The 23,146-nt window shown below is 42.3% G+C and overlaps 1 protein-coding gene and 3 long non-coding RNA genes across 4 annotated transcripts; 3 read left to right on the plus strand and 1 right to left on the minus strand.

The window, feature by feature from the left end:
- The first annotated feature begins 1,666 nt into the window (after positions 1-1,666).
- On the plus strand, positions 1,667-4,344 carry LOC5503313. The gene is made up of 4 exons (XR_004293453.2): positions 1,667-1,964; positions 3,558-3,696; positions 3,800-3,880; positions 3,964-4,344. It is a non-coding gene; the product is annotated as an uncharacterized LOC5503313 (long non-coding RNA).
- Positions 3,957-12,241, minus strand: LOC125557258. Its single transcript, XR_007305191.1, has 2 exons — positions 6,648-12,241; positions 3,957-6,311 (listed from the first exon to the last, which is right to left on the minus strand). It is a non-coding gene; the product is annotated as an uncharacterized LOC125557258 (long non-coding RNA).
- Positions 12,242-14,712: 2,471 nt separating this feature from the next.
- LOC125557528 lies at positions 14,713-15,398 on the plus strand. Its single transcript, XM_048720193.1, has 2 exons — positions 14,713-15,231; positions 15,294-15,398. The coding sequence occupies exons 1-2, from the start codon at positions 14,713-14,715 to the stop codon at positions 15,396-15,398; spliced, it is 624 nt and encodes a 207-aa protein (XP_048576150.1).
- A 6,857-nt stretch (positions 15,399-22,255) lies between these two features.
- Positions 22,256-23,146, plus strand: LOC125557257. Its single transcript, XR_007305190.1, has 2 exons — positions 22,256-22,388; positions 22,684-23,146. It is a non-coding gene; the product is annotated as an uncharacterized LOC125557257 (long non-coding RNA).

Genomic DNA, 23,146 nt, shown 5'->3' on the forward strand with positions numbered 1-23,146 from the left:
GGTCAAGGGGATACTAAAATGTGGTCAGAATTGAATGGTAATTTACTACACAAACAGAAAAGTGGAATTCAGATGAGTGTCTAAAGTATGTCGGATACTTATCTCAAATCTGCTCTTTTAGGGGATGCGGGCTGTCAAAAAATCTCCAACCTTTTTTGTATCTTGGGAATGTAACACAACTACCAAAATGCAGCGCGCCCAAGTTTGTGAGATGATCAATCAAAACCCCAAAACGCTGTGACAACCATTGTGATTCCGTCTATTCAGATTTTATGAGGCTAGCGATAACTCATGCCAAATGCAGACTAACAGAACGGCTATATTTGAACATGCAATATTTGCGTTCTTTTGTTTAGTTCCAGGCGGTCCCCTACCAGTATTCCCACCAGACTGTAAGATGATCGAAGGCAACTTTGTTGATATAAAAGTGCCAAGAAGCGAGATCATGCGAGAGAAACAGTTAAGGGGGGGGGGGGGGACAGGACGAGGACGACGCCGAAGAGGAGGAAACCGCGCTCTTTAGCTGCCCTGTCCAGGGATGTGTGAAGACCTACCAGCGTTTCTCATCCTTGGACAACCACCTTCAGTTTGGCACGTGCAAGTTGAAACTCGAGCGGCTCAGCACGCTTGACCGTGCGAAACTGGGGTACCATGACAAGCTACAGAGCGGCGCAAGTGCACAGGCCACTATCCAAGTACCTGTAGCACCCTCCAGACAGCGTCAACAGGAGCTGAGTCAGGGATGGGCTTTAAAGACGACCAGAAAATCCTCCCGTTTCTCGGAGAAGCAGAAAGATTTCTTGAATGAAATGTTCGATAGGGGCCAGGAGACTGGTCACAAGCTTGACCCATTGACAGTCTCCAAGGAAATGCGCTACGCAAAGAGCTTAGATGGCAGTCGAAGATTTAAATTCGAGGAATTTCTTACCGAGAAACAGATCCAGTCTTTTTTCTTGAGAAGAGCTGCCAAGTCAAGAAAGGGAGCTTCAGGAGACAAGGTTGCTGAGGAAGAGGGTGAAGACGATGATGCAGCTGAAGCGGAGTACTCATTCGCAGGCATGCGTAGTGCAGTTCTAGATGAATGTGCCTTGACACACCCAATCACCGTCGACTCCATCAAACTTTGCCTACGCAAAGAACCGACGAAAATCCTTAGCAATTCCCATGCTGAGAAAGGCATGTGAGACACATGACTTGGACATTTCTGATATTGCTGCAAAAAAGGAAGGATCCGTTTCTCGTCAAGTTGAAAGGCGCCCTAGATAGTTGCAGCTGCACAGAGTCCACAGTCGAGTAAACGACCGCATTTTTCTGTGGTTTGAAAGCGTGTGTGTATATATCCTGTAGCCCAGTGTATGTATCAAACAATAAACCTTTTCGCACAAAAGATTGGCGTGCGCGTAAGCTCCAGAAACATTTACAATTCCAGCTTTACACTATTTGAACGCGCGCTCTCCTTTTTATTTTAAAATGCCTAAAGGTCAACGTGGCAACACAGGAATTCCGAAATATATATTTTGATGAGTTTCGGATATGACAGACCACGGAGTCGCCGTACAATTTATTTTCAGTTATAATTTTTCAATAAGTAAATAATTTAAAGCTCTTTCATAAAAAGTGGTTACAATTTCTAAAAATTTGGTCTTCCTGTGTGTCACGCACTGGTCACGTGTTTTCGGTCTTGACAGCTCTTCGACTTGTCACGTTTTATTTCGCACTCGAAGCGATGAACAGATAGAGCAAAATATCTCTTCTTTTGGCCTACATTTTGCTCTAAATTTATCGACTAGCAGATGTTGACATTTCCATTTGTCGTGGAATCATAATTTTGGCACGAGGCGGTGGAGAAATTGCAAATATCCTTTAAAATGTTGACATGGTGTACAGAGTTCATGTTTACTCTGGATGGACCATTTTGTGCTGGAAACTCAATTCGTCAAAGGCTCAACAAGGAACACTGAATTGTAAGTTATACACAGGAACAATAATTTTTTTTTCTGATCATTTAGTAGTGTTTCCATCGCAGGTATTGGCATTTTGTGTATTTTTTAACTCGATTATTACGTGACCGGAGGTGTTTACAACTGTCACTAATTAGCTAAAAGCGGCACTTGTAAAATGTTTTCCCAAAATTATAATTTCGCCTAGCACTCCATTTTCACTCAAGAAATCTAAACGCGAAGGACCATTCTTTCCCCCAGAATTTAAAAACCGGCTGAATTCGCCGTCGACATGGATATATCAGCCATTCAATTTCAACTTTGAAAATTTAGTTCGGAAACTTATAAATAATTCAAAAATCTGGAAAATATTTATTATTTATTCGAGACGCTTGAAATTCACTCAAAGTGCCAGGAAATGTCTGGTCTTTAGTTATAATACACTGTAGTTTGAACTGGTTTGCGTAAATTTGAAATTTTTAGCCAAATTTGAGGCAGGCTAAAAATGGCCTTGAACGGGGCAATAAGCCGGATAATCCGATCGCAAGCTCGATCGTGAAAAATATTTATCATATCGACCTCAAATTTTCACAGCGATAATAGAACCTGTAGAGAAACAAATGAGCAAATTTAGGAGATTTCCGAGAAAAAAATTATTTCGCCCTTAGGTAAGTATCCCCTGAAGACTGGTCTTAAAGAACGACAAATTCAACCACAAAGACATAATTTGTCACCTAAGGTTTTTGTCACCTCACAAACCACGTCTAGCGTATATCGTCGAAAGATTCATTGATTTAAATATCCTTGATGTCCATAGCTTACTTAAACTTTTCAGTACACGCATTCTCTCCTCTTGCCACCCTCTTAGTTATAAGAAGGGTCTGTGTCTAGGGAGATGGCCTACGTCCGTTGAGAACAAATTCCTCACTTGCCACCTTCTAAGCCGAAATCCGCAACTTATTCTAGATACGGTTACGCGATTTCACAAAATACATAACGGCGAGTGTTGAATTCACGGACAGGCAAAATGCGTTTAAAGGCAAACATGGTATCTAATAAACGAATCTAAACATTTTGTCATGAGGTTCCACCCGGCTTAACAGAATCTTCTAAAGATTCTTATAAAAAACTGGCAACTTATCACGGATCTTAGCCTCATACGGCTAGAATCTTTAATAAACCTATAGTCTCTTAAAGAAAGAAGAAACCGCTTATAGACTTTTAAGTCAGAGCCACAATCTCCCATAAAGGACTAGGTATCAAAGCATATTTATTTACAATTGTGGCGGGTGTGGCTGTTGGCAATATTACACAACTATAAATCGATAGAATTTGAAAATGTGTAGTCTTTTCTGTGCATATTATATGTGCACAAGTAAATTTGTAGTCGTCTTAGAAAAAATCACGAGCATTGGGCCCTCCACAAAAAAGATAGAGCAATTTTAATAAGAAGTGATATGGAACTGGTCATCGTACTGTATTGTCCATTAGCAAATTATTTTTCATCTGGTCACAGCCAAAAAAATAAATTAGATATTGATGTCATGCCACTCTCCTAAAAAGAGGATTCTTCTAAAACAAACTGGTAAAAAGTAATCCTTTCTTTAATCCCTTTAGGAAATGAAGTTTGTTTACATCAAACGCCGCTGCATACAATTTACAGACGGCCTGGAGGTGTCTTATTCCTGCTCATGCAATAAAGATGAGGAATCTCTTTTAGACGGACTGGATGATAAAGTAGATATTTCTGTTCAAGGTATACAGTATGCATTTTATGGAATATGTGGTTGTTTTTTTATTTTGCTCATTTATTTTGAATGGATGCTTGTTTAATGGAGGATTTGTTTGTGTTTTTACAGAATGGGATACCACCCATCCAAGTAGCTGCCTGCATGTCAAGACCTGCAGACTTATTCTTTAATGATTTGATGCAATATATGGTAATGACCCAAAGAGGAGTGTTATTCCAGTAAGCACGTACTATCTGGACATCATAACAATAATTATTATTTTTTATTTGTAGCCGACACGTTAAACCAAGACCAAGAAGTTTGTCTAAAAATTAAATAATTGTTCATCTAGATGATAAAAGTTGGGATGTCACTTTGAACAAGGGAAAGCTGATGAAGTTGGCGAGAGTTTGTCTTGCCGACATTGGAATGACCGTATGTGTTTGTCTCCGTAGTTCATTTTGTGGAAAGTGTGAGAAAAGTGGAAAAAACGAGGTCAACAGAAGACAAATGTAGTGACATGCCGTGTTATTATGCTGACAGTGAGTGACACACTCACTGGATCGAGTGTGAGGTGTGGGCTCACAACTTCTGCGACTAAGCCAGTTCTGATGCATCAAGTTACATCTGTTGAATGTGTCGCGATTCAAAGCAATAAAGTTATTTCAGAAAAACAACTTATGGCTGAACCTTTATGTAATGTCTCACTGCTCTGTTTCTACCAGAAAAAACAAACAGATATTTATTTCAGGGAGGTTTTGGGGAATGCCTTGCCATATGGCAAGTGGTAGGCTGCTATTTCAATTTATGTAAAAATGTCCCTAATACCCATCCCCCAGTCACTTATCCAGATCCCTCATTTCGTGACCAGTAAAGTATTTATTACCGAAGATAAAGAAATACTTACTGTCTTAACTAGTGGGCATTGTTGAAGAAGAAAGCAACATGACTGAGCATGAGACTGCAAGAAAACGGCCAAGCCACACTTCAAAGTGTATAAAAAACAATGCAAGGACACAGTGAAGGTAATGCAATAAATGATTTACTGTATGTTATCCTTACATTCTATAAATTTTAGTCAGAGTCGAAGAGTACCTCTCGCTTTGATTTCCTTCGCTTCAAATGTTTGAAAAACGAGAGCATATTACATCTATATTGTTGCAGTTTTATGAACACAAGGACGAAAGAATGTTTTTTTTACAGCCACGATATTGTGGGATGATTTACCCCGTGGTAAGACTAGTGCTTTTAACCTAGGTTCGGTAATTGGCTAACTAAGGCTGAAATTGTATGTGTGTAACCGCGAAACCTCAGTAGATGTACGCCATCGAGAACAAAGGAAATTCTACTGCAGTACAGTTCCGGCGAACCATCCTACCACCCATGCATGGTTCATGGACTAAACTGCTGTTTTCCTCAAACCTAGTCGCTTTTCGCAACGATTACCTTATTATAGGAATTAAAGGTGGTAGATATTAACGTGTATTAAATGAACGCGTATCAAATTAACGACAATTTTTGACAAAACAAATAAATTTGGGCCTAATGTATTCAAATTAACGCGGATCCTGAAAGGTTTTTTTGGTAATTTGCTGCTCGCAAATATTCCATTCATAAAATACTATTATCATCAAGTATGCAAGCTTTTACGGCTAAAGAGAACAACGACCGATTGAAAAATTACTTGATGAATATTAATAGTTTATCGGGTCCTCGTTCAGTTGTATCTCTTTGGGCCAACACTCGTGGAGCACTCGTCAAGCAAAGAATGGTCTCGTGCTTCCCAAGATAAGACACAAATATTGAGAGAGAACTCTTTTTTAATAAACAGAGTATGGTTTTAAAATTCGTTGAATTTTGTTTTCGATCTTTCATAAAATTCAGTATTTATTAACGTTCTCTAAATTAACGTTCAACTTAATTAATGTATTACAAAAAAACAATAAACGTAATTAAGGTAATCAAGTGGAACCTTAATTTCCTATAATAAGGTACTCTACTTATAATAAACTCAGTAACTGTCTGAGTTACCGCCGCAGTTATATGAGGCGGTTAGGCAGTATCCAGGTACAACAGTGTTATTTAAGTCTATATCACCTTTCAGAATTGATAGTTATGGTCGATTCCATCATATTTTCATCTTTCAAATGGTATCCGCTTGGATACCATATAACATGTGCTCGCACAAATCACACAAATCTGCAATATTGAAGTGTTTTGGTCAACTTTCGAAAAAAAGGCTACTTACTGGAAATCCAAGGTACTAGTTGTGTGTTACAAGCTTTCCTGTCATTTTTTATTTCTTGCCCTGTAGTGGGTTGATTATTTAACTTTAGGAAACAAATCTGTAAAATTTAGCAAATATTTTATAGACTGTGAGTTGTATTTGCATTTTGTGCATTTTAGCGCTTGCTATTATAACCAGCCTGCATGACAGATTCTTACTCATTTCCCTCACTCATGTTCTCGAAGAGTGCACACGTGTTCGACTCCTCCCACGTGAATATGGCTACCTTTAGGACCGATTGTTGAAGAACGAAAACGAATGACGATTTTTTTCACTTTTCTAGTAGCTGAGAAAGAAATTGTCGATGGTTAAGGGCTAGAACATGCCAGGACGCTTGATGATGAGCGGCTTTCCCTTGCAACAGAAAATAAAAAAAAAGCACACTCTGGTCACCGTGATTGTAATGGATGCCTGACACACTATTACCCAATGCATTCCCTGTTGGCTTCCATTCCAAATAATGTAAAACAAACAACTATAAACACTTGGCTTTAATCAAGGAAGCGAAAAAGCAAGGGAAAGGAAAGAACAACCCGAGAGCCAAAGAGTCAAAGCTGCAAAATTGATCCTTTTGAAAAACTGACTGGAATGACCTTTGCCGAGGCTCAAACCAAAGTCCCAAGTCTAGGCCTGCAACTAAAAAAAATCTCGAAATCAGCTCAAACAAAAAAGGCGACAGAGGGCACTTACGGAAAAGATACACCTGCAAACAATGATGGCAAAGCAAGATTGAGATGTTCTCCTGGCCACGAGGCAGTCGTATTCTCAACGAGAAGAACAACGACTTGCTCTCTACTTTGAGACAAAAAGCGAAGCGTCGTATCGTGTACTAGAGAGGACCTCAGGTCGAGCGAAGAGATCGAGGAGTTCAGACGTGTTTTTATGTGCTCCGCTAAAATCACTTAGAATCGATCTTTTTCAACTCAATTTTTTTTTAGTTAATTAATACATGTTCACTCAACTGTGCATTTATTTTTACTTAGTTTTGCATAAATTTACTTGAGGCTGTTCCGCGGGACTCGCGGGATTTACTTCACGTTCACATTATCATATAAATTAAATTTTAACATTTTCCACTCAACTTCAGAAATTATTTGAGCTATTTTTATTTTTATAGAATATTAGAATCTAAGTTAAATTGAATATATTTACTTAGACCATAGTATAAGGAAATTTTAATTGTTCTTGTCTCTTGTGTGTGCAACGCTAATCAGACACGCGATTACAATTGCTTTCATTTGTTACCATACAAGTAAGGAAAAGATAAAGAATATTACGGCTAACACCATATATTTTTATATATATTATTAAGTTTCTCATAAAAGTTATACAAATACAATCTTAAATACAAATACAACTAAATGTCCAAAACACAACATCGATTGTTGAATAAAAAGAATAAACATTTATTCATAAATTAAAAAATATATAAACAAAACAAAATAAAATAAACTCATAAAGTACTTTAATTAGTCATTTTTATTGATATATTTATATTGATAAACAGTATTTGCCAAAATAAGCAAAAAAGTCTACAATTTTCTTAATCTTAAAAATGTTTCACAAACAGTTCCTCGCAATTATTTTTCTTACACTTTGCCTAAACACTCTACGACCGAACTCTTGAGAGTGAATACTTCCTGTCTAGACTCAGACCTAGACCTTCGTCTGGATAAGGGTTGTTCTGTTGTATTTGGAGGAAAGACAGAAGGTTTAAACGAGCCCGTGAATTACTACAACAACTCTTGTGCGTCTTTTCACCTTGAGCTGGAGGGAGACTTGGTATTTAAATTAAACCCTGGTCCCGAAACAAAGCCTGAGGTTCACTCTCCTAGACAACCTTGCCACTCTCCCCTGACATCCCTACTTGGTACAAAATCACATCCTAAACCTATTTCTGCAATACCTGTGTTAATAACCAACAAATACACAAATCCATTTCATTTGAACCCGCGTTTCAGTCCTCCTGTTCGCAATCCATCAAACCTGATCAATATCAAAAGGGATCCCATGCTTGTTAACTCTTGTTCCGGAAACGCGAGGCTCTGTTTACTGAACGCAAGGCCGGTAAAGAGCAAATCTTTTATAATCAAAGACTTTGTTGTAGATAACAACATTGATATCTTAGCAATAACTGAGACTTGGCTAAAGGATGACATTAATGACCAACTTACTGTGAATGACATCTGTCCCTCGGGTTTTTTCTACATCACTTGCCCCGTGTTGGGAGAAGGGGTGGTGGAGTAGCGCTCTTGCATAATAAGCGCTTTAAACTTAAAAAACTCTCACCTGATATTACATTTACATCATTTGAATTTACTGATCGCCACATAAAGTATATGTCATCGAGTCTAAGAATGGTTGTTGTCTACCGACCCCCGCCTTCAAATAAGAATAAACTAAATGTTTCTAAGTTCTTGGAGGAGTTCAGTTCTTTTCTTGAGATGGTTATAACTTCCACCACCCCTCTATAATAACAGGAGATTTTAATTTTCATTTGGACGATGAGGGGGACCGACCTGCTCAAAGGTTCCAAGATTTGCTTGATGCTTTTAATCTCATCAGGACGTCCAAGGCTCTACCCATAAAAATGGCCACACGTTGGACCTAGTCATAACAAGAGCTGGAGAGATACCTCTAAACAATGTTCGGGTCACTAACCCAGAGATATCAGACCATTCTGCTGTGCACTGGGAATCTAGGTGTCTTAAAAAACCTAATACTGAAAAAATAAAATTACAAAGGCGAAAACTAAAGTCCATCGATCGCGACGGGTTTTGCTAAGATATCAAAAGCTCTCACTTAATGACACAATCATTCGAAGATGTTTCCAAGCTAGCAAAATGCTATGATGATACCCTGGCATCTCTCTTAAATAATCATGCTCCGCTAGTTACAAGTATTGTAACAGTAAGACCTGCTGCTCCCTGGTATTCTGATGAGATCAGGGAAGCAAAGAAACAGCGGAGAAAACTTGAGCGGCTATGGCGAAAAATCCAAAGCACTATCCATCGTGAGATGTATGTTGAACAATGTGTTAGAGTAAACCAGTGTATTTATGATTCCAAAATGAACTTTTATGCTGAAACTATAAAAGAAAACGCCAACGATCAGCATGTTTTGTTCACTTCTATATCCAAGATGTTAAATTCTAAATCTAGTAAAAAATTACCGTCTCATGACTGTCCTAAAGATCTCGCGGAAAGTTTTTCAAACTTTTTTACAAAGAAAGTTGAAACTATTCGTAACACTTTCCCTTCAACACAAACAGATCTGTTTCCAGAAGAGAAATGCTTCTCTAATCGGCTTGATAATCTCTCTCTAACATCAAATAAAGAACTCAGCTCTCTTTTCAAGCCCATGTGGAAGAAATCAGGTGTGCTGGATCCAATTCCAGGGCTGTTTGGTTCCTTTGGTCTGTGCGGACGTACATTTTTGTGCTCTATCAGATTTCATCCTTAGTTATTTATTATTGCTCAATACTGCTCAGTTTGAATCTCTACTTTATCTAGAGATCATAGTTTGGACTGATTTGGATTTATTTGAGCTCTATCGGATTTATTGAAACTCTCAAGCTTTCATTTTCATCGCTTGGGCGCCATGATGACTCGTGGAAAAGCTTTAAAAGAGGACGCTAATTCGACAACCAACAAGATGCCCGAGAGGTTCAAGATGCCCGAACCTCTTTCTGCCGTAGATGATCATGTAATCCTAGTCAACGACTCTACCGATATTGATAAGTTGAGATCCGTTGCTTGCCAAACCTTTTTGCTTCGAGAGTCGAAGATGAAGAAAATGGCGGCCGTCACTATAATGACACCTCAACTGCTGAACTCTCACAAATCAAATTAGAGTTATGCGAGATTAAAAACCTACTACTGTCAGTCGTGGAGGATAACAGACTGATGAGACGTCGGCTGGAAATGGGGGAGCAACGGGAGCCAGATGCTTCTGCCTCTGCTCGTGTTTCCCGCGTTGATGATCCTTCGTCACGGTCGCCAATCATGCCTAGACCTTCGACCCCCGCTTCGACTTCCAATCATGAGAGCTCGCCTTCAACGACAGCTTCTACTTCCACTTCGACTTCCAATCATGAGAGCTTGCCTCTAATGACAACTTCTACTCCTACCAATGAGGAAACATCGGCTAATATTAGCCTTGGTACCCAGCCAGAAGCCCCTAAACCAGTTCATTTTATTAATCGGCGACTCAATGCTCAAAGGCATCGAGGAAAAAAAGCTCTCCCAAAGGAAGGTGGTAAAACAACTCTTTCCAGGTAAAACAGTGGAGTATATCAAGGATCATGTAGATAAGCTCTCCCTTCCCTGACACGCTGCCCCAAGTCAAATTATTCTACACGCAGGTACCAACAACCTTCCCTCTGATTCAGCGGAGACCTGTGCTGTCAAGATCGGTAGCCTTGCACGGAAAGCTAAAGTGTTGTTCCCGGGCGCAAAAATTGATGTGTCCAGTCTAACACACCGGTCCGACGTCAAGACTTTAGCCTTGAAGATCGTCGCTACAAATGCAAGACTTAAAGAGCCTCAGTCACGAAACGAAAATAGAGTTTATTTGAATATTGATATCTGAAAAACACTGGCTGAAAATTTGAGCGAAATCGGTAAAAACCTCGAAACGTTATTGTTTTTTAGGGAATTTCGAACTTTCCGCAGTTTTTGTCCCCTCCATCAATCGCTCGGCCAAGCAATCACGTGACGACGCTTCCGATCACGTGTGCGTGCTCGGCGTCATAATGTTGGTTTAGTTCAATATGGCGGACAGAGAAAGTAAGACGTGCGACGGTGACCCTCGCAATAAAAGGAAAAATAAGGGCCGATTTTGTGTAGCAGGCCTACCGAATAATGTTAGCTTCCTCCCTAATCCAGGAACTGAAGGAAGTAGACCAATTAAGAAATTCTGCAAGAAGCTCTGTTTTTCCGCGCCGTTTTCTTCTTTTCAAGACTTTTTCTATTCTATAGACGTTCTCAGATATTTCTACTTTTTGCAGCTCCGTTTTATAAAATCGACCTTCAATATCTTCCTGATTTAGATCCTGTAAACGATAAGTCGTAGGTCTTGATCTCTGCCAGCTGACGATTTTAAAAACTTCGTCTGACCATCCTGGCAGATACTTATACGCACTTTGTCTCCAACTTTTAGTCTGAAGACTACGTGTAACTGACATGCATCAATGTCCGATGCTTCAATGTTTTCGTTATCACTTAGCTATATCAACGCACGCTTAAGATTATGATTAGCTCTCAACATTTTGACATTTAAAGGAAAACCGCTGTTTAGCCGCATCTAGCTTTTCCTGTTGTAATCACTTTGGAATGCATTGTATCCTCTATTGGGACACGTTCGGTGACCACATTATTCACTCAGTCAAAGCCAGCAATCAGGAAGCAACAGCACTTAAAGAGTTGGAGAACTCTATTATTTTACAATCCAGAACAGACGTAAGTTTCTAAGTTCAGCTCTTGCCATTTTTGTCTTTATCTGAATTTCTTAGAAATCATTGTAAATATTAGAATTGTAATTTTCTGTAATTATTTTGCTTCCTAGTTTTTTACCGCATCGTGCCTGTGATCCTGTAATTCTGCCAGCCAAGTAATAAAGCCATTACAAAAACCAGTTTGGGCTCAGTTTTACACACTACGCGAAGTGGTTAATGCTAGCGAACTTGGTCCTCAACACACCAGCGTGTCTGACTAAACCGGGAACGCAACAGTAAAAAAGTCTGTTAGAAGTCTGGTAAACTACAACACAGAGGTAAACCGTATTGTTCTAACGGAGCCTCCAAAATGAGTCATAGTGAAGCACCAGAACACTCAGAGGAGATCGAAGCGGACGGCACACGCCGCACGAAAAAGACGCACAGCGGACTGTGCTATTCTGTCGAACTCAAAAGAAACGAAATTGGCAAATCTTTGAAAAGGCTCCTTAAATTAGTAGAGAAGGCTGAGAACGCCAATGAGGAAGACTGGGGCAAAATGGATATTGGGGCGTTTCTAGGCGAGCTAACAACGGCCCACGACGAATTCACAGGGTTGTTTGGGCGGTTGGGAGGGCTGTACGAACAAGATAAATTTGGGGAATTTGGAGAAGAGTCCAAAATGGTTCCAGAACGGGCTTACTCGAACGAGTTGGTCCACTACTCAATGCAATAAAACGTAGACAATCCGACAAATTGTCGGAAACAAGATCACGTCATTCTCGTACTTCGCGGCATTCTTCAGTAAAAAGTACAGCGAGCAGAGCTAGAGTTAAAGCCTTAGCCGAGGCAAAAGCAGCGCGCGAGGAAGCACACTATGAGCGTCTGATAGCAAAAAAGTATTTAGAGCGCAATGAGCGCGAAGCAGAAGAAGAGATAAATCGCGCAAAAGAGCGAGCGCGGCATGAAACTGAAATAGCGATCTTAGAAGCGGACAAAAAGGCGGCGATAGCTAGCGCGAAGCTTAAGGCTATAAAACAAGCGCTTTGTGAAGAGGAATACGGGGTTAAATTCAATTTACCCGAATGTCCTAAAAGCGGAGGGAGAACGCAGGATTGGGTAAGCAAAATTACACCAGTAGACCAAGGGTCCCTACAGCGCGCAACCGAGCCGGGAAACGTGCCTAAAGAAACCGTATCACAACACCGCACCCAAACCGCAAGTCACGCCGCGGTTAAACAGGAATTTGGTGACAACCCCGAAAGATCCGCTGATAATCCCTTTGTGAAATCAGAGACCGCCACAATGACACCAACCATTAACACCCACTTAGCTACTTCCGGAAACGATCTATTGAACTATAGCGCAAACTTAAACCAACAAATACTAGCCGGGTTAGCACGTCAAAATCTGCCAAAATGCCAACCCGACAAATTTTCAGGCGACGCAACCCTGTTCCACCCGTGGAAATCCGCGTTTCTGGCAATGTTAGAAGATGCCAGCGTCTCAGCCACGCAGCAAATAAATTACATGCGCAGTTTCACAAGCGGGGAGCCGCAACGACTAGTAGATAGCTATCGCAAACGCCAACACCGTGACCCGAGCACGCTATTGAACTATTGAACTCTGGGCAGAACTTGAGCAACGCTTTGGGAGCCCCGCAGTGATAATTAAAGAGCTGTTGCAGCGACTGCGCGAGACGGCTAAATTTGGTGAACGCGACGTAAATGAGTTACAGCACTTCGCTGACCTCTGATCTGACGTAGAAAGCCAGATTGATTACCTCCCGGGGCTTGCGTGTCTTAACTTTCCAACAGCACTTCAACCTGTCATAGAAAAACTTCCTCAGTTTATACGCTCTAAGTGGGAAAAAGTAGTAGCACAATTCGGCGACGCCAACTATGGGGCTTATCCGCAATTTTCTATTTTCGCAAAAATCGTAAAGGAGCAAGCCAGGATTAAAAACAATCCTAACCTTGTGTCACTCGACACAACGACCCCACCAACTCAGTCACGCAAAAAAGTGCTTAAAACGGAACTTGAAAAACCGCCAGGGAAAGACGAAACTATAAATAAAGACAAACACTGCCCCTTTCATGAGAGAGGTCACGCACTCACTGATTGTCACGCCTTCGCGAAGAAATCACTCAATGAGCGCACCAAATGGATTCGCGACGCACGCCTATGTTTTCGATGCTTTGATCCTGCGCACGTAGCGCGACTGCGCGACCAAAATAAAATGTAGCGTGTGCGCAGACGAGCTACATAACGGACTGCTACATAGAGAAAAGCCACCGGCTCGATCCCGAACCCCGGAGAAAAGGAGCAGTCCCAAAGAGAAGTCTCGACGAAGTGTACACTGTTGTGTGACAGGAAAAACAGTCCGACATCCTGTAGCAAAGTACTCCCGGTCAACGTCTTCTTAGCCAACTCCCCCAGAACAAGCGCACCGCGTCTACACCATCATCCATGAGCAAAGCAACTCGACCCTGATTACCAGTGAACTAGCAGATGAGCTCGGCGCAGATGGTCCCTCTGAAAAGTACTTTCTTTCTACCTGCTCGGGAGATAAGAAAGAAAAGCAAGGACGCCGAGTCCTCGGGCTGATGGTGTGATCGCTCAACGGAACCGAACACAAACTCCCCACTGAAGTCGAGTGCGACTCAATTCCCGAAGACAAGCGAGAAATACCAACACCTGAGATGGCGAGGAGCTTCCCACACATACGCGAAATCGCCGCTCACATACCTCCCCCTGAACGAGAGGCCAGAGTACACCTGTTGATAGGACGAGACGCCCCGGAGCTACTGAAAGTGAGAGAGTTTCGCAACGGCCCCAGAGGAGCCCCTTAGGCCCAACGCCTCGACCTCGGCTGGACGATAACCGGGCAGATGTGCCTCGATTTCGGCAGGAGCCCCGCGCATGTCCTCGCCCGACGCACCACTCTCTCACCTGAAGTACCCATAGCGGAACCTGAAAGAGAAACTGCAACCGACTACGAGCTAGTCCCCTGCCCTAACCAGCTTAAACTGACAGACGGGTTGCTTGGGCACAACGCTCTCCCGAAAGAGGAGGAAGTCTTCGCGACCACTAAAGACGACAACGTGACCAGCCTGTCTATAGACGACCAAAGATCCCTGGAGATAATGGAAAAGGGGATACACAAGAATAGCAGTGGATGGAAACTGGGAGATGCCCCTTCCCTTCCGAGATAGTAACCCAGAGATGCCAAACAACCGCGCGCAGGCGATGAGCAGACTCCAGAACCTCACGAGATCCTTCGCAAGGAAGCCACAGCTAAAAACAGATTAGGTTGAGTTCATGGGAAAGGTGCTGGGCAAAGGCCACGCCTCACCCGTCCCCCCTGATCAGATACAAGCGCCCCCCGGACGCCTGTTTTACTTATCACACTTCCCGACGTATCACAATACAAAGAAAACCATCCGTGTAGTCTTCGACTCAAGCTGCGAGTTTGACGGCGTGTCCCTCAACAAAGTAATCCTGCCGGGACCCGACCTAATGAATAACCTTATCGGAGTTCTCATGCGATTTAGAAAAGAAGAAGTGGCAGTCATGTGCGACGTGGAGCAAATGTTCCACTCGTTCCACGTAAATCCCGAACACAGGAACTTTCTCAGGTTCCTTTGGTTCGAAAACAACAACCCCGAAGCGAGGATTATAGAGTACCGAATGAACTTTCACCTTTTTGGCAATGGGCCAAGCCTCGCCGTTGCCACCTTCGGTCTTCGAGCCACAGTAAACGACGGCGAGGAGAAGTGCAGTGAAGCAGTCAGACAGTTCGTCAATAGGAACTTCTACGTGGACGATGGGCTCGTCTCGGTAAGCACACCTAAAGAAGCCGTACAACTGGTGACAAACACACAAGCTGCACTCGCCACCAGAAACCTGAGACTACACAAGGTGGTCTCAAATTCAGTAGAAGTCGTCCAATCCTTCCCCGCCGAAGACCGGGCGAAGGATCTCAAGGACCTAGACCTGAGCCATGACGATCTTCCAGCCCAAAGATCCCTAGGGGTATACTGGGAATTACAGAGCGATTCCTTCGCCTATCGGGTCTCGCCTCCAGACACGCCTTTCACTAGAAGAGGAGTCCTGTCTGTGGTAAACTCAGTTTACGACCCCCTAGCTCCAGGAGGGGTCCCTCAAAGCTATCGAAACATTTCAGTCGGTAACAAAGTACGTAACAGAGCAAGGATGTACGTGGCTCTTCATCCCTCCCCATGCCTCACACTTCGGCGGCGTGTGGGAGAGGCAAATCAACACCATCCGCCGAGTCCTAGACGGCGTGTTCGCAGAGCTCGGAAAAGCGCAGCTAACGCACGAGCTGCTCTCCACGCTTATTGCCGAAGTCGTCACTATCGTTAACGCGCGACCTATTACAGCAATACCATCTGATGTCGATAACCCACAACCACTTTCACCTGCAACCCTTCTCACTATGAAGACACGCCCAGCCGGCCCCCCTCCAGGTCAGTTCCTACCAGTGGACCTGTACGCACGTCGCCGCTGGAGACAAACTCAGTACTTGGCCGAGCAATTTTGGGTAAGGTGGAGACGTGAGTACCTACAAAATCTACAGCCTAGGCGCAAGTGGAACGAGCAACAGAGAAACCCCCAAGAGGGAGACATCGTGCTTCTCAAGGACGACTCTGCCGTACGCAACAACTGGCCCATAGGACGCATATCGGAGGCGATCAAGAGTGCCGACGATAAAGTTAGAAAAGTTAAAATAGATGTAGTTAGAGACGGAGAAAAGAAGACCTACCTACGCCCAATCAAAGAATTAGTCCTGTTATTACCGAACGAGGGTAAAGTTTAAAATAATGTATAAGTAGCAAGGATAAGAATCCTTGAGCGAGGAGTGTAACTGACATGCATCAATGTCCGATGCTTCAATGTTTTCGTTATCACTTAGCTATATCAACGCACGCTTAAGATTATGATTAGCTCTCAACATTTTGACATTTAAAGGAAAACCGCTGTTTAGCTCTTTAGTTTATTTTACGATCCTATCTTAGCCGCATCTAGCTTTTCCTGTTGTAATCGCTTTGGAATGCATTGTATCCTCTATTGGGACACGTTCGGTGACCACATTATTCACTCAGTCAAAGCCAGCAATCAGGAAGCAACAGCGCTTAAAGAGTTGGAGAACTCTATTATTTTACAGTCCAGAACAGACGTAAGTTTCTAAGTTCAGCTCTTGCCATTTTTGTCTTTATCTGAATTTATTAGAAATCATTGTTAATATTAGAATTGTAATTTTCTGTAATTATTTCGCTTTCTAGTTTTTTACCGCATCGTGCCTGTGATCCTGTAATTCTGCCAGCCAAGTAATAAAGCCATTACAAAAACCAGTTTGGGCTCAGTTTTACACACTACGCGAAGTGGTTAATGCTAGCGAACTTGGTCCTCAACACACCAGAGTGTCTGACTAAACCGGGAACGCAACACATAATTTTGCGGATCAGGGCATGCCCCCCATTAACGCTAGATATCCGTATGATCCAACAGTTCAAAACATGATTAGAAATGAAGTCAAGCGGCAGATGGGAAATTTCCGAAACCCAGACCAACGCGCTCAGCCAAGGTATAATCTCAGGAACCCTAGGAATATTAGGGGTAGCCCATTGTGTTACCGTTGCAATCGTTATGGCCACACCCAACATTTTTGCCGTAACCCTCCTCCGCCACAACGCCAGTCACCTAGACAACCAGACCCACGCGTCCCACCACGCATGTATGCCATACGCACACCTCAGGGCCGTCCCAATTCGGGAAACTAGATTCGGTCCTCAATACAGCAGACATAGTAACCGAATTTAACGTTTTTGGGGCCGCTAATTTACATAATTTTTCTGACAAGCCAGAACGTAAGGTCAATCACATACAGTGCTATGTAAACAATTCTTTTACCAGCTATAACGGAACCGGAAATTTTATCTCCCCACAACTTAACCCAAACAAAAGATTCGTTAGAAGTTTTGAAAGAGGATCAGTTCTCCGCGCAAAAGTCAGACAAGGATTTATAGAGGGACATGGCTAAACCGAATTTTGAGAATAGAAAAAGATTAAATTGTAAAGAGATCTCAGAGGACAATTTTTATGTAGATGTCCCTCGCATCAGAGAACGTTCTCTTGTTAGGGAAGTTATTGATGAAAACTTGAGCTCAAGTGGCACTTGTAATGGGAATTCCCTTCGTGTACTGAACGCACAGTTGGGAATATTAAGTTCAGAAAGAGTTACCAAAAGTACAAGTGCGAAACCACATTGCGACACTGATGTGCCTGCTGTCCCTAGCGGTTTAGCGGGATTGAGTATGGACACGAAGGGACTTTCTTTTAACTCAATTCAACATTCTGACGCGGGAAACAAATGTATTATACAGTTTATGGGCCACACAAACAGTATGAAAATTGAAGGTCACATTGATGACAAGCATGCTGTATTTCTTGTTGACACGGGTGCACACGTCTCGGCAATTAATAAGTCTGTTTGGGATCAGCTAACACATCAACCTTTTTTGGATAAAACAAATCTAAGAGCGATTACTACGGCCAGCGGGGAGCCTTTACAAGTACATGGCACTGTTTCAATTGATATTACGTTAGATGGGCACAACTTTCCATTAACTGCTCATGTTATTGAAGATTTGACCTACCAATGTATTTTAGGAAGAGATTTTCTATCTCAGCACAACGATGATTTGAATTTTCAAGAGAGTAAACTGGTCCTCACTCTTCCGGAGACTTTCCTTTTACTATATCTAACAATGTAGAGGAAAACGCAGACGAGGCAGATGTATTTTCAGTTATTGCAAATCAGTATTTTGTCCTGCCTCCTCAATCAGGGACCTTGATCCCAGGAAAGATTAAGGGACCAGACCATACACACACTGTAGGTTTGATAGAACGGAGAGAGGACCTCCCTGACAAATTTTCAATAGTAGGGGCTTCAGAATTAGTCACGGTTTCAGAAGGAAATATGGTACCTATTCGTCTGCTTAATCCTACATCAGAAGGGGTTAAAATCTATGAGAACACTAGACTTGCCTCTTTTTCAAAACTAGACAACCACACTAAAACAATCGAGTTCCCAGGGGAACAAGATATGACCTTTCAGTCAGGACACACCTCTCCAGGTTCAACATGTGACACGTCACACCTTCCAGACATTTCACATGCTGCTTTTTCAGATGCAAATAAGGCTAAGCTACAGCAATTGCTTTATGATTATCGAGATGTTTTGCATCATCAGTTGAACAATTAGGTAGATGCTCAATAATTGAACACATCATAGACACAGGGGATGCCTCACCGATAAGACAGAGGCCTTATAGGACCACACCCGAGAAAAGAGAGGAAATCGATAAACAGGTTACGGAAATGTTAAGAAACAACATCATACAACCATCAACTAGTGCTTGGGCATCACCTGTAGTTTTAGTTGCTAAACCTGATGGTTCCATGAGATTTTGTGTTGACTATCGCAAACTTAATGCAGTTACTAGACGAGACTCGTTCCCACTCCCCTTAATCTCTGAGGTGTTTGACAGTTTATCAGGGGCACAGGTATTTACTAGTTGTGATATGAAGGTGGGTTTTTGGCAAATCCAAGTTTCAGAGGAGTCCAGAGAGAAAACCGCTTTTATAACGGGTTGTGGGAATTCCAGGTATTGCCTTTCGGGCTCGCCTCGAGCCCTCTGACATTCTAACGCTTAATGGGTCACATTATAAGGGGACTTGAATACAAATGTGCTCTGATCTATATTGATGATCTCATCATCTTTTCCAAATCAGAAGAAGAACACTTAGAGCATTTGGCTGAGATATTTGAGCGCTTACGAGCAGCCAATCTTAAGCTTAACCCTGCCAAATGTGACTTTGCCAAAAAGAAATTGCAGTACCTAGGCCATGTAATCACACCTGAGGGAATAAGTCCTAGTGGAAGCAAAGTAAAGGCAGTTTCAGAGTATCCACCCCCACGAAACCTCAAAGAACTAAGATGTTTTCTGGGTATGATTAACTTCTACCGCCGGTTCATTAAGGACTTTGCAGCCATTGCTAGACCTCTCAATGACCTCACTAAGAAATCTGTGCAATTTGTTTGGTCACCAGAATGTAACCAGGCTTTCCAGACACTGAAAGACTCCTTGCTCTCAGCACCAATCCTAGTTGTCCCTGATTTTTCTAAGGCTTTTCATTTGATCACCGATGCATCTGCCACAGGGATTGGCATGACATTAGCACAACAGGATGAAAAAGGCACTGAGCGGCCAATTGCTTTTAATGGACGCAGTCTCAATTCTAGTGAGCGAAACTACTCGGCCACAGATCATGAATTGTTAGCTGTCATAGAAGCAATCAAAAAGTTTTCACCATACATACATGGTAGAAAAGTGTTCATTCACACAGACCATGCAGCCTTACAGTTCCTAGCTAAGGCTAAGGATTTTCAGGGTAGATTGGCACGCTGGGCCCTGTTGCTGCAACCACAAGACTATGAAATAGTCTACAGACCAGGGAAATCTAATGTTGTCGCAGGTGCCTTGAGCAGACGGCCTAATGAAAATTTGCAACTGTATGCCTTTAATCAAGGACCTAGACAATTTCTAGACATTTTCCACCACCAAAGGAAAGACAAGGATCTTGCAGCAATAATTGATTTTCTGGAGAGTCATGTCTTGCCAAAAGACAACAAACTAGCTCGCCAGCTAATCCTAACAAAGGATAATTTTTATCTAGATAAACACGGACTCTTGTTTCATTTGGAACACAAAAACAACAGGCGAGACCAGGTTCCAATTTCACAACTAGTAATCCCTAAGTCTATGCGTCATGAAGTGCTCACACATGCACATGACCACATCACTAGTGGACATTTCGGTACAAATAAAACATATCACAAACTCAGACTTCGGTATTGGTGGAAGGGCATGTATCAAGACACTGACCACTGGTGCAAATCTTGCACCGACTGTTCCATGAGGAAATCTCCTAAGAATCAGCTTAAAGCAACCTTGGTTCCCATCCCAGTAGAGGGACCCTTTGATCGGGTGGCTATGGATATTTTAGGCCCCTTTCCTACATCGTCACGGGGAAACAAATACATCCTAGTGATTAGTGATTACCTCACAAAGTGGCCAGAAGCTATCGCCCTGCCAGACACGACAGCAAGCACAATCGCTGAGGTTTTTGTGAATGAGATCATTGCTCGTTTTGGTTGCCCTCGCACCTTGTTGAGTGACAGGGGTCCAAATTTTATGTCCTCTCTAGTTGGCGAAATTTGTAGGATCTTTAAAATCAGAAAGATTAACACTTCTGGGTATAACCCTAAGTGTGATGGGCTAGTAGAGCGTATTAATTCCACCCTACTTCAGAGTCTCTCTATGTATGTTAGCTCATCACAAAAAGACTGGGACCGATTCATCCCTTGTTGTCTATTTGCTTATCGAGTCACACCACATGAAAGCACACTCGAAACACCACACTACTTACTAATGGGTCGCGACGCACGATTAGTTATTGATACGAAGCTACTTCCACCTGAGAACCTTTCCTCCTCTGTATCAGAACACAGGAAGCGAATTGTAGAAGCAGTGGAATTTAGCCAAAGCTTAGCATGAGAAAATATCATGCGCACTCAACAAAAGATGAAATTGTTTTACGATCGCAATGCTAAAATCAGAAACTTTGAAGTAGGGGAACTAGTTTGGATTTTCACTCCGAGAACTCCTAAAAACAAGTGTAGGAAATTGATTTCGAAGTGGACAGGTCCCTATCGTCTTGTGAAACGAGGGGCCTCGGGTGTGCATTTCTTTGTACGAACGTTAGACATCACCGTGCTAGATTCGCAGTGAATGTGAACCGCATGAAACGAGTTATCGACAAAAACGAAAGACCTATAGACCCCCCTGACAATGACAACACTGACGAACCTTACCTGGATGAAGACGATCTCCCTTCACACAGTTTCACAACAGTAGAACCACTCAAACAAGCGGAGGACGCTCTTACCAACCAGTCGACATCCGTGCCAAGCACGAGCCAAACTACACATAACAGAACTCCAGACGAGACATCAGAGAACAAATCCAAATCCTCACTAACACCGACCGCTACAGAACAATCCACAGACAATGACGGGATTTTCATAGTGAAAAAGCTGTTGAATTGTCGCCGAAGAAGCAAAACAACCGAATACTTAGTCTTGTGGTCAGACGATTCACAAACTTGGGAACCGCGCCATAACATTTTAGATAAGCGACTCATCACCCACTACAACCACAGGTAGCCCAGGCAATGGTTGCTTGTCGTAGATCGGAATTCGGCTGTTCTGAGATCGGTCGAGTACAGCGTTTTTTTGTGTGTAAAATGTTGTCAATAAAATTGCCTTAGAACTTAGAACATGCCTTGTTGTTGTCAAATTCACGTGTAATAAACGATTTGGGGGGGTTTTCTCAACGGAATTTATGACTTCTCTCTCCCTACTAAAGAAAGATACAAGGTTTGAGACGCCATTTTCGGTAGCACTCAAATATCGTCGAAATTCCAGAGTAAAAAACAACAAACTAAATATTTTTATCTCGCAGACCTATGCCAGGGTACACTTACATTCGATATGTGGCAAAACATCCGAGCTAAACTATTTTCCCTGGCCGCTAGCCGTATTTTAAAACGAGAAAGTAGCCACAATTATCCTTGACCGATGCCGTTGGACAATTAGTTACGCTTGACCGCGCTGGGAAGGAGAGCAAACTATATTACCCTCCCTGCCAGGTGGGAAAATGTCGCGCTCGGCCATTGTTAGGCCATCCAATCCGAACGCGAGTTGACCAAGACTCTCCAGTGGAAAACCCGCGATGCTGTCAACGGCGCATTACTTACTGTAGTAGATACGGATTTCACACTTTTTCACGATCTCAAATTCAGTATTATCAGTTTGCGGAGCGAGATTGTCCGGAATCCAACATAAACAGGTAAGTTTTAAGGTGACAGCATTTTTTTATTTTTAAATCTGAAGTATAAACTCGGCCAAGACGAACAACAGAGAAGGCGAAGAGACGGACTCAGATTGCAATCCTTCGAATTTTGTTTGTAGGTAACACACTAGAAACTTTTGAAGACAGCAATCCCTTTTTGATGCAATACTCTAAATTCTTTTCTCTGCTTTGCTCTTCTCGAACGTTTGCCAACACTATTAAAACACAGATTTTGTTGAACGTCACGTTCGACACTAAAACTTTTTTTTTACTTCCGGTTGCCGTTACGCAGAAAACCGACCAACAGAAACCTCAGGCAGGGAAGGAGCAGTCACAAGAGCCAAAAGAAGAAGAGGAAGAGAAGCCCCCGGCCGCCATTTTCGCGGGGATGGAGCTGGATTCGGATTCAGAGGATGATGATGTGGATCCGGACCAATTAATCGATGACTACCCGTTCACACTGGACACAGTCGAAGATTATTTTGACGCCATCGCCGACGGATACATCCGTCTACACTAGTTATATTCATAAACCACAATTCTTATCTCTCGTAATTATCGACGTTCCTCTTACAATATATCTTATTTTATAAAAAAATTAGTTTTTTTTCTGCATTTCAAGGCTATACGTAGTCTTTTAATTTCTTCTGTCAGTATGAGCGCCTAAACTTAGGGGAACTCGATAGTTAATTAATCTGTTTTATCATTGTAGCCAAGTACATGCAATATAAATAAATCCATTGTAATCACCCAAA

This window comes from Nematostella vectensis, chromosome 12 (assembly GCF_932526225.1).
Source record: "Nematostella vectensis chromosome 12, jaNemVect1.1, whole genome shotgun sequence".
Classification (NCBI taxonomy): Eukaryota; Metazoa; Cnidaria; class Anthozoa; order Actiniaria; family Edwardsiidae; genus Nematostella; species Nematostella vectensis.